The following is a 12751-nucleotide window of genomic DNA, read 5'->3' as shown; positions in this document are numbered from 1 at the left end:
GGAATGTAAAATGGTGCAAACATATTGTAAAATCTTTTGGCAGTTACTTAAAAAGTTAAAAATAAGTTTATCATATGACCCAGTAATTCCACTTCTAGGAATCCACTCAAGAGAAATGGAATTATATGTCTATACAAAATCCATATGAATGTTTATATCAGCATTTTTTCATAACAGCCAAAGGCTAGAGATAATCCCAATGTTCATCTACTAATAAACAACAAAAAAGTGGTATATCCATATGTTGTAGCATTCATTACTTTTAAAAACTAAAATTGCTATACTAGCAAAGTAAAACAGAAACAACTTGTGATTGTCGCAATTAATCCAGAAAAACTATATGAAATATACAAACACCTATTCTAGAAGGACTAGAAGAGAATTTCTTCAACCTGATAAAGGCATCTAGGAAAAACCTACATCATACTTAATAGTGAAAGACTGAATGTTTTCCATCCAAAATCAACAACACTAGAATGTTGCCATGCTCATCACAGCTTTTCACGTGATACGAGAGGTAGTAGCCAATGCAATAAGGCAAGAAAAAGAAATAAAAGGCGTCCTTAGAGGAAAGAAAAAAAACAATTCCATTAATTGCAAAACACATTATTGTCCACATAAAAAATAAAATGGAATCTACAAAAAAAAAAGTGCTACAACTAATAACTAAGCTCAACAAGGCTTAAGGATAAATAAAATCAACATAAAAATCAATTGTATTTTTACTATCCAGACACAATTAAAAATTAAATATTAAAAAATAATCTTTACAACAGCATCAGAAATATAAAATATGTAGTGATAAAGCTGACAAAAACTGTGAAAGACCCACATAGTGAAAAATACCAAATATTGTTGAGAATAAATTTTAAAATAATTTAGATTAAAAAAAGAGATATATGTTCATGGGTCAGAAGACTCACTATGGTTAAACTATCAATTCCCCCAAACTGGTCTGAAAATTAAACACAATCTCAATCCAAATTCGAGCATGTGTTTTGGTAAAAACTGACATGTGTATTCTAAAATTCATATGCAAACATAAAAGAAATGGAACTCAAAGCCAAAAGATTGAAAAAGAATGAAATTGGAGAATAAAAGCTGCATGATTTCAAGATTTATTATGAAACTATAGTAGTTGTAACAGTGTTATTTTGGTATAAAGTAGGCAAATTAATTAATAAAACACAATAGGGATTCCAGAAATAGCCTTTACACTTTTTTTTTTTTAAGATTTTGTTTATTTATTTGAGAGAGAGAGAGAAACAGGTAGAGGATGGTGGGGGAGGGCCAAGCAGACTCCACACTGAGCATGGATCTTGTTACAGGCTCATGACCATGAGATCATAACCTAAGCCTAAACCAAGAATTAGGCACTTAGCTGACTGAGCCACCCAGGTGCCCCCAGCCTTTACACCCTTATACTCATACACAGGCAACAGACTTTCCACAAAGGTCTAAAAGCATTTCATTGTTTTTAAAAAAGTCTTTGGGTGCCTGTGTGGCTTAGTTGGTTAAGCAACTGCTTTTGGCTCACGTCATGATCCTGGAGTACTGGGATAGAGTCCTGCATCAGGCTCCCAGCTCCATGGAAAGTCGGCTTCTTCCTCTAACCTTCTCTCCTCTCATTCTCTCTCTCTCTCTCTCAAATAATAAATAAAATCTTTAAAAATAATAATAATAAAAGAAAGACTTTGAACAAACTGTGCTAGAACATTTGGATATCGATATGGAGAAAAAAATTGATCCATCTCTTGAAATACATACAAATATTAACTCAAAATGTACAGTATTCTTAAACAAAAAACATAAAAATAGAAAACTTCTAAAAGAAAATGGGAATCTTTGTGATCTTAGGTTAGGATAAGATTTCTCAGAAGAACAAATTAATAAGTTGAACTACATTTTAATTAAAACTCCTCTTCCCAAAAAAAAAAAAAAAAAAAAAATACTCCTACTAGAGTGAAAAGACAAGCCACAAAAAAAAAAAAAAGAAAATTGCAAATTATATGTCACATAAAATATTCGTATCAGGAATACATAAAGTACCCTGAAAACAATTCAATTTTTAAAAGTGGAAAACAGATTTAAACACACTTCATTAAATAAAATATATATAAATCAAATATTCACAATTATCACAAATAATCACAACAAATGTTTAACATCATTACTCATTAGAAAAATGTAAATAAGAATTAAATACCATTACACACCTACTAGAACAGCTAAAATTAAAAAGACTGACCATATGAAATATTTAGAGACTTGAGGAACTGAAACTCATATACTCCTGATGGGAATGTAAAATGGTGTAACCATTTGAAAAATTCTTTCTTAAAAGGTTTATCATACATCTCTCATATGATCACTACCAAGTGAAAGTATCTTATAGTAACAATTCAACACTGCTTTTTAGTGATGACCAAAACTGCCCCCTGTAAAAATCTATCACAAAATTCTGTTCATTCAATTTAATCAAAATGAAAAGACCACATTAAAATCAGTTGAGATTACTCAAATCCCATTTTTGTTTCCACTTCCAGAATAAGATCTACTGCTCTGTCACTCTTCAAGAGTAGAAAAAAATGCACCAAATATAATTTCTAAAATATAGCAAAAAGACTGCCTTTCTTAGCAACATATATATAATATTGTATTATACGATTTAAGAAATAGAAAGGGTAACATACTAATGACAACATCAGCATGCAAGATGAATTTTATAATCTGCAAAATCACCTAAAACTAAAAATACTAATTATTTAAAATGAAAAAGTAAAAGTACTTACAATAACATGTTCCTCTAAGTGGATTACCAACATAGCGATTTTCAGAGTCACATCTGCAGAAATAAAAACACAAACAGTGAATCACGGAACACTAAATCAAAAACTAATGATGTACTGTATGGTAACATAACACAATAAAAAATTAAAAATAAATTAAAATGACAGAATTAAACCTATAACTAGGGAAAAAACCTCATTTACTACTGAGCAACAAAATTCAAAACTCCGTATTTTTCTTCAAGAAAAATAGTAAACTCTACATTAAAACATCTTAAAAACTATATCATTAATCAAAGTTTTAAAAGAAAACTTTAAAATAATTAAAGTAGAAAGCCAGTATTTGAGCATGAGTAAAGAAACAGTGAAGACAAATAGTCACACACAAGATGATAAAAGGGAATGTCACAAGGCAGATGGGATAAGACTAGGAGTCTGGGGATACATATTCTTCCTTAATAATAGAAAAAGAAATTGAAAGTCTTGATAAAGATATAGAGATACTAGGGGGAAAGAAGAAAGTTTGTGGAATTTATAAATCTACATCATTTTCTTACTTCTGGTATTCTTTGAAATCAATATATTTTTCCCAGTTTCTACACATGAATCTATATTTTCAAAAAAGATCTCCCCAATTATGTAATAAAGAAAAGTTTTTTTCTGAATTGTCCAACTCTAAATTCAGTAGCTCAAACTCTGAATTTATGTAAGATTATTAAAAAACAGAAGAACATAAGAGCATTCCAAATCATGAATTCTAAATTAAATTAAATTCTTCAAAATTATGCTTAATTATAGCAGTGGGAGAAGATCATAAATATTCTAAAAATTTCTAAAGTTCATATTTTTATTTCTGCTTCCAAAAGTCAATTAAAATGAGAGTTAGCACCTAATACTGATACAGCTTGATTTCTCATAATGTTTTTTCACTGGAACACCCTCCAAAATAAATTATTATACAATAAAACACACCAGGCTAACTGAATAAACCGATTCAATATTTAAAGTATATTTAATAGTTTAAAAGATGAGTAACACCTTTCAAAATGTCTTTAGTTTTAATAGAGTTAACCAGAACACAGGAATAATTTTTATATATATTTTAACTAATAAAAGGTCAAAGAGTTGAGACTAATAGGCTAAATAATCAGGTTACATTCTGAATGCATTTATCAGCCTTGAGTTGCTAGTTTTTTATTCATGAGTTGAAGAGTAAATCTTTTTCTACACTAACTGCAAAATTAAAGTAGAAATATAATAGTCCTTTATACGACTAACTTTATTCTCTGGGAAACAATGAAACTTTGGGAGTTAGGTTTCCTGTGACTTCCCCAAATGCAACTTTCAAAATGTGTGACATACAGTTTACTAGTATCATAAATATCATGAGTATGATCATATAATGATCTAGGTTAAGCACTTAAGGTTCTCTACTATTTCTATATTTTGTTCCTTCCTTTAGGCTCACCACCATAAACCCCATGACTTAGTATCAAATATATACATACACTGAAGGACTGATTTACAATATTATTATAATTCCTTTTTCTGTCACAAAATATAAATATGACTTGTTGCAAATGGATATCTCAATATTACTTTTGTTTTATTTTATTATTTATTTATTTATTTATTTGAAAGAGAAAGAGCACAACCAGGGGGAGCAGCAGAGGAAGAGGAAGAAGAAGCAGGCTCCCCACTGAGCAGAGAGGCCTACATGGGGCTCAATTCCAGGACCCCAGGATCGTGACCTGACCCAAAGGCAGGTACTTAAACATCTGAGCCATGCAGGTGACCCACAATACCACTTTTAGAATAGGGAAATATTCAAAATAATAGTGCCTGCATTGTTATGCATGATATTCCCTGCATGTCTTATTTGCAATCGAAAATGACTAACTTTGACAAATGTTAAGGATTTCAAGTACTTTTTAATTGATCTATATGTTGACATTAAGAGCTCTGGATACAAACCTATATTCCCATATGGAAGTTACACAATATTTATTTTGGTTGATAATATTAAGTTTATTCAAATTATTTAATATCATATTGGAATAGAAGTCATTGTGATGTTACCTTCAACATAATATAATTTTTATAAAGGCACAGTTAAAATTTTATTTTCTCCAAACTACAAATTATCTCAGGAGGATGAAATTATATATTCTCGTTTAGGAAGTAATTTTTCCTGCCTTTCATTACTTACAGAAATAAGGAATTAATATCACCTTGTTAAGAACTAAGCTGAGGGTTGTCTGGGTGGGTAAGCGGCTGACTCTTGGTTTCAACTCAGATCATGATCTTGGAGTAGTGAGACAGACCTTCATGACGGGCTCCATGCTCAGCTCAGAGTCTTCTTCAGATTCTCTCTCCCTCCCTATCTCTCCTCCTCTGCCCCTCCCCCTGCTTACACACACTCTCACAATCTCTCTAAAATAAATAAAACCTTTAAACAAAAGAATTAAGCGGAGAGGCTTTATAGAGTTCCTGAAGGTGTCCAAAACAGAATTATATTCTCTTTTAAATTTTAAACTCTTTAGACAATCATATGTTATCTAAAGAGCTTTATATTAATAAGTATTGAGACAATTTTGTATGTATTAAAAGTATTTTCTAAGTGTATAATTATGAGTGGAACTTAAACAACAATTTTTAGTAATTTAACTTTAGCTGTCATCTAAAAAATCACTAATGCCTACAAATAACTAAGGAAATATAATGAAACTTTAGGCATAAAAGTCAGCCTGCAAAACACAAAAGTGTGCATAAATATATGCAAACACATTCCTTATTTTTCACTGGTACATTGCAATGTCATAAGATGGCAGTTAAATTGAAAGGTAATTTTTAATTTTACCAAATAAAAATTCCAGTAAGTTTTAAAGGAGTTAGAAACATTGAGGTATGTATACACAATAGAATATTATTTAGCCATAAAGAATAATTTCTTACCATTTTTAACAACATCTATGGACCTAGAGAGTATAATGCTAAGTGAAATAACTCAGAAGAAAAAAAATACTATATGATAAGAAATTTAAGAAACAAAACAAACAAGAAAAGGAAAAAGAGAGAGAGGAAGCAAAAAAGTAAACAAACTGATGGTTATCAGACAGGGAATGCAGGGGGATGGGCAAAATAGGTGATGAGGATTAAAAAGTGAACTTAGCATGATAAGCATTAAGTAATGTACAGAACTACTGAATTCACTATATTGTATACCTGCAAGTAATATAACACTGTATGTTAAATATACTGGAATTAAAATTAAAAATTTAATTTAAAAAAGGGGGGAAAAACAGTGAAAAGGAAGAGCTTTGAGGGCAACTAGACTTAAAAGATATTAAAATATACTCAAAATCTATAAAATAAAATAGTGTAGTATCAGTGCATTGATAGAAAAAACCAAAGGTACACAATAGAAATTCCACAAACAAGCTCAACTATCATATACTAAAAATCTAGCATATCATATGATAAAAGTGTATTTTAAATGGCCAAAGTAGGGACGCCTGGGTGGCTCAGTTGGTTGGACAACTGCCTTCGGCTCAGGGCGTGATCCTGGAGTCCCGGGATCGAGTCCCACATCGGGCTCCCAGCCCCATGGGAAGTCTGCTTCGCTCTCTGACCTTCTCCTCGCTCATGCTCTCTCTCTCACTGTCTCTCTCTCTCAAATAAATAAATAAAAAATCTTAAAAAAAAATAAAAAAAATAAAATAAAATAAATGGCCAAAGTAAAGTTTTTTTTCATAAATGGTATTTATGGTAAAATACCATAATGGCAAAATATGGTAAACTGGATAGCCATTTGGAAAAATATAAAATCAAATCCATTCCTCATATCAAACACATATAAAAAACTCTAAATGGATCAGACATCCTAGCATACAAAATAAAACTTTAAACATATTAGAAGAAAAAAAATTGCAAGATAGTATGGGTATACTGAAAGGCACGGTAAAAGGAATGTCATTAGTAAAATAAAGAAATATGACAAATTGTGAGAAAACTGACAATGTATGTGACATAAAAGTGCTATAATCCTTAATTTACAAAGAACTCTCTAATAATAAGGGAAGGACTGATGATTCCATAGAAAAACTAGCAAAAAACACAGACAATTCACACACACAAAAAAAGAAATGGTTCTTAACTATGTGAAAAAATGTTCAACTTTACTTACAAATAGGGAAATATGAACTAAAACTATACTAAGATGCCGCTTCTCCCTCATCAGATTGTCAAAATTTTAAAAGTATAGCAATATGCCCTGCTTACGAATGAGACTGTGGGCAAACAGCCCTCCTATAAAATTATGAGCTGGTGAGAATGCAAAATGAGAAAATCCCTATGGAGGAGAATTTAGCAATATCTAACAAATATATGGGAGCACTCATTCTTCAACCCAAAAATCCCACTTAAAGGAATTTGAAAGTAAATCACCAGCGCTATGAATATATATGAGCACAAGTTTATTTAATACAGCATCATTTATAATTACAAAATATTATAAATGATCTGAATGTCCATGCATGCAAGATTTGTTAAATAAACTATAGTATATAAACATAATAATGGAGTGCCATACATCAATAAATAAAACCAAACAAATAGATAATAAAGATCCTTATGACCTAATATAGATACATATCTATGATATGTTACCTTTTGTGTAAGAAGAAAAAGAATATGTATATGTGTGTGTATATATATATATGAAACATATGCATGTATATAAAATATATATATATATACACATATATGAATCACAGGAAGGATAAACAAGAAACAATGAAGTCAGTTACCCCCTGGAGAAGAAAGGAGGAAATGGGAACTAATCTCTCTGAGTATATTTTTTTTAATTTTTTATTTTTTATACACATATATTTTAATCCCCAGGGGTACAGGTCTGTGAATCGCCAGGTTTACACACTTCACAGCACTCACCAAAGCACATACCCTCCCCAATGTCCATAACCCCACCCCCCTTCTTCTCTGAGTGTATTTTTAAGTACTTTTATCTTTTGAAAGAATGTCAGTGTTCAACATATTCTGAAATATATACATAAAACCAGTAAGAATGAGAAAGAGGAAAAAAACGTAAAACAGAAACTAAAAGAAATAAATCTAATGAATTTCCAATGAATACCATATAGCCATTGTGAAGGGAAAGGAAGGAAGGGAGGTAGGAGAATTGGAGGGAGAGGTGAGGAAGAACAGAAAAGAAAGGAAAGAAATAAGGGAGGAGGGGACGAAAGAAAAAAGAAGAGGGACCATTCCAAATAACTTCCTAACACAGTATCTGACTATTAAAGTGATACAGACAAAGCAATTCTGAAAGCATTTCTTGTATTAGAGAATTGAGCAAATAAGGAGTGTGTTACATCACCAGAAGCCAGTGTTTTCACTGAGGAAGAAGAGACATACAGATACTAAACTAGAGAAGGTCCAAAAGAACCTTGGAGGGATACATTGGAATTGGAAGTCTAGGTATTAAGTAATGCTTCCTAAAATATGTGTATGTGTGTATGTGGATGCATATGTACACATGTACATGAATATATGTATTTATCTGTACATATAAATAAATATTTCATAGTTCTGTTCACTGAACAGTCCATTAAGATACCTCAGTAGCAAAGAACATATCTAGCACCAAGATAATGGCCTCCAATATAATTCTTCATTACAAGGAATCAGATCTACAAAAACATGTTTTAAATGGCTGAGACAGGACAGGTATAACATCAGCCTGGAACATCTTCTTATATCAGAAAGTAAGGAAGTATTCACAAAATGATGGGTATATGTCACAAAAATACAAGTTTGCCTGAAGTAGCCCCCACTAACCAAATCTGTTAAAGTTGAGTGCTAAGTGATTTATCTATGATTGGAGAAAATGGGAATTCATGCGTTCATCCCAATAATAATTAAATGGTGGAGAAGGAAGAGCTCTTGCTAACAGCAGAATTTTAAGAACTCACTGGTAAATGTAGAAGTATGGGAGTTGGTAATCATCATAGTAAAGATAGAGACCAGGCAAGAATAATCAAATATTTCTTCTTATAAACATGAATATCCTATAAGACGAATTTGTCTCATGTCTAATTCATTCAAAAAAGACAAAAGAAAAGGACATCAGGTCTACTTGTCATATTTCTAATCAAAATCCAAGATTTTGCATTCTAATAGCAGAGTTACCACTCTGCTTACTTAATGGAAAAATATATTCATTACAAGGGATGAAATGAAAAACAAACAAACAAAAAAACAACCAAAGGATGAAATTAATGAAATCTCAAATAAACATATGAATGTATATGTGTAAAAATTTAAAATATATATATAAATGTATCACTTACACCTAATGCTGTTCTATGCAAATGAATGATCCCCCATCTCATTTCCCACATGTCAAAATCAATTAATATAACCACTTATGCAAATCTGTTACAAATATAATCAGCTGTTATATTGAAATGTTTAGCACAGCCATTATAGATTTTCATGTAACCTACATAATAATGTGAATGGAAATCAAAATTATTAAAACCTGTCAATTTCATTATAGAATTTATACATAAATAAAATTAAAATATCAGAATGGAGTACCTCACAATTATTTTCAACAAAAGGAGAGCAATATTAAGAAGAAAATTATAAATACTTTCTTACTAAAATTTTACATATATGAATGTGAAGTACTCTGATTAAGAAAAAATGTTTTAAGATATGTTTTACTTTTTTTTAAAGGATTTTATTTATTTATTTATTTTAATTTATTTTAAGAGAGAGAAAGAGAAAGAGCACAAGCATAGAGAAGGAGCAGAGGGAGAGAGACAAGTAGTCTCTCTGCTGAGTGTGGAGCCCAACACAGGGCTTGATTCCATCACCCTGAGGTCATGACTTGAGTGAAATCAAGAGTGGGACGCTTAACCAACTCAGCCACCCTCGGGTGCCCCAAGCTATGTTTTGTTCTGTAACAAACCACTGTGTTAAGTAACACAAAAGTAAAATTTCTTTTTAAATAGTCTGTTTTTTAAAAAGCCTTAATTTGCATTGTTAAAATTATTTTGCCCATTCAGGAAAGTATATTTTTTCTATGAAAGGTATCAAAACCTTCCTGGTTTGAAAACCCTAAAAGCACATAAGGTGTGTATTGTATACTTAATACACAAATATATAATTCAATTAAATAAAAGATTAATTGGATATATTTGCAGTAGTTCTTTATTGCTAAGTAACAAATCACAAAAGCTTAGTAACTTTAATCAACAAATATTTATTATCTCACAGATTTTGTGGGTCTGGAGTCTGCACATAGGGCAAAGTTGGGTCCTCAGATTCTGAGATGAGTTAGGATACAATCAAGGCACTGGCTGGAGCTGAGATCTGCTACATATGGGGTTGGGTTGCCCTTAAAGGTTAGATGGGGTGGGCTGCTTCTAAGCTCCCTTAGGTTGCTGGCAGAATTTATTTTTTTATGGCTACAGAACTAAAGACCTTGGTTTCTCATTTATTATTGGCTGAAGGCTGCCCTCACCTCCCAGAAGATGCCTTCAGCTCCATTTACTTCTTCAAAGTGAGGGAGAAAGGGAGAAACTCTCTAGAGCAAAACTTCTAGCATGACACAGACTTAAAGGGGTGCCTGGTGGCTCAGTTGGTTAAGACACTGCCTTTGGTTTGAGTCATGATCTCAGCATCCTGGGACAGAGCCCCACATAGGGCTGTCTGTTCTGCAGGACGTCGGCTTCTCCCTCTCACTTTCCCTCTATGTGCTCTCTCTCTCTCTCAAATAAATAAATAAAATCTTCTTTTAAAAAAGTATATACTTAAAGCATATGTGTGGAAGTGACATGCCATAATTATAGAAGTGATATACCATTATCCTTGCCATATATTCCGATTTAGAAGTCAAAAATCCTGCCCACACTATACAATAGTGTGAATTCCCGGAGGCAGAGACCATTGATAGTCATCTTAAATCTGTCCACCCTATTTTGTTATACATAAAATTTCTTACCATAAAATATTTCAATATATTTATTTGAGATATGAACATATACTAATCTAATTCACATAATAAACAATTTGAGAAATTAAATTATTTGATGAAGTTCAAACTCAGATTATAGGAGGTCAAGTAATGTGAAGGGAAAGTATAGATATAAATAATTCTTTAAACATATTAATACTGAATATAAATTACACTAATATTTCTAATCAATGTAGGTCAAGTAATATTTTTAACTTCAGAATATTTCTGTATAAAAATTAGATACAAACATTAAAAGTCTTCAGAAACCTTCTGAATGGTTAATTAAAAACATAACATCAAAGTATTGTGTCTAAAGCAAAGGGATAATCATCCTCTTGTTCCAACAAGCAAACTAAGCAAATATCCATACCTTTTAAGAAAACAGATTAGACTGAAATATTTATTAGGGACTTTGAAATGGCAAATATCACCTAAATAATGACTATCACTTTTGTGAATTATCACATTGCATTATAAATATAACCTGTAAAAAGCAAAATGTAAAATAATTCCACATTCTTAGAGCTAAAATATAGCATTTCATCTTGTCCCTATTAATTAAATATTTAAATATACATACATATACATCTTATCATGAGATATACTTTTTCTACTCAGAAACAAAAAAGGAGGCTGGACATCTAATTGCTTTAATTTTGATATATCATGACAGACGATTTAAAACAGCTGGGAATCTGATAAGAAGTTTACATTTTCCAAAGAAATTATAAAAAGTACACACAAGATAAAACACACTTGCTTTTGTTTTGTTTCTTCTATAAAAATACCCATTAAAATGTTATATAATATGAAGAAAAATAGGATATTAGGGAGTAGCACAGTATCAATATTAATAACATATTTCTAAGGCAATTTAACTTAATAAAATCAGAACCAAAGGTAAGGTAAACCCTCAAACAGTACAGGAGGTAGGCACAGGTTTTAAAATTATAAGCCTGTTTATGGATTTCAGAGACTAATAATGATAAGTAGAACTAACCAAGTAAGTTACAGACAACTAAAAAAGGCAGAGTTTACTTTTCAGCTTAAAAGGCTGAAGATTAAGAATGAAAAATTACCAGGCCCAGATGCAGAAAAGGATGGACTCCCAGGATCATCTTAGGAATCCTATTGTCTCTAATTATGGATGAGGACAATATGTCACAGGAAAATGGATTAGAGTCCAGGCCCACCAAAGTTTGGTGAGCTAAGTCCTAAAGAGTAATCTTGGGAATTAGAGCATAGTGAAGCCTTCCAGAGCCTGCAGATCTACTTTGAAGGACACTTATCTCTAAAAGTGATTAAGGTTCTACTGTACTCATGCACATAGCAGGATTACATTCTCTTTGGAAAAGATTTCATACAAGGTCTCAATCTATAATTAGATTTTGTAAATATGGTATTGAGAACAAAATGAAAAATAACCAGACATGGAAATAGGTAAGAAAACAAGAAACAGGAGCTACCAGAAACAGGGCTATGGCAATCCAGATATTATCAGGAAAAAGACATAGTTCTTAAAATAATGATCTTTATTATAATGGAAGAGAAATTTGCCTTAAAAAATAGGAACAATAAAAGACAATTAGAAACTGTAATAGATAAATTTAAGAATTTAATCTGAAAAAGTAGGAACTATAATAACAACAAAATGAAAATGCAGTGACCAAAATTAAGAACTGAATGAATGAGATTAATAGCAAATTGGACACAGTAGAAAAGTGAACTGAAAAATGGGTCAGGAGACAGGGGAAAAATATGAAAGAGACATAAAAGATATGGTGTTACTGGAGTCCCAAAGCAGAAGACAGAGGAAACAGAAAACAATAAACATTTGAAGAGCACTGGCTGAACTTTCTAAAATTCCTGACATGATAAATGAAAAGAATAATTATAAGAAGAATTAAGCGTACCAACAATT

At 31.3% G+C, this 12751-nt stretch overlaps 1 protein-coding gene across 1 annotated transcript in view; it reads right to left on the bottom strand.

The window, feature by feature from the left end:
- The window catches only part of ATRNL1 (attractin like 1), an 810828-nt gene that overhangs the window by 551431 nt on the left and 246646 nt on the right, over window positions 1-12751 (bottom strand). Inside the window, exon 21 of the mRNA XM_044240595.1 lies at window positions 2793-2845. Within this exon, the coding sequence (XP_044096530.1) occupies window positions 2793-2845 (53 nt within the window). The remainder of the gene's footprint in view (window positions 1-2792; window positions 2846-12751) is intronic.

The sequence above is a fragment of the Neovison vison genome, chromosome 2, assembly GCF_020171115.1.
Source record: "Neovison vison isolate M4711 chromosome 2, ASM_NN_V1, whole genome shotgun sequence".
NCBI classification, from domain to species: Eukaryota; Metazoa; Chordata; class Mammalia; order Carnivora; family Mustelidae; genus Neogale; species Neogale vison.
The sequence above is the reverse complement of the archived record's forward strand: the minus strand, read 5'-3'. Positions and strand labels throughout refer to the sequence as shown.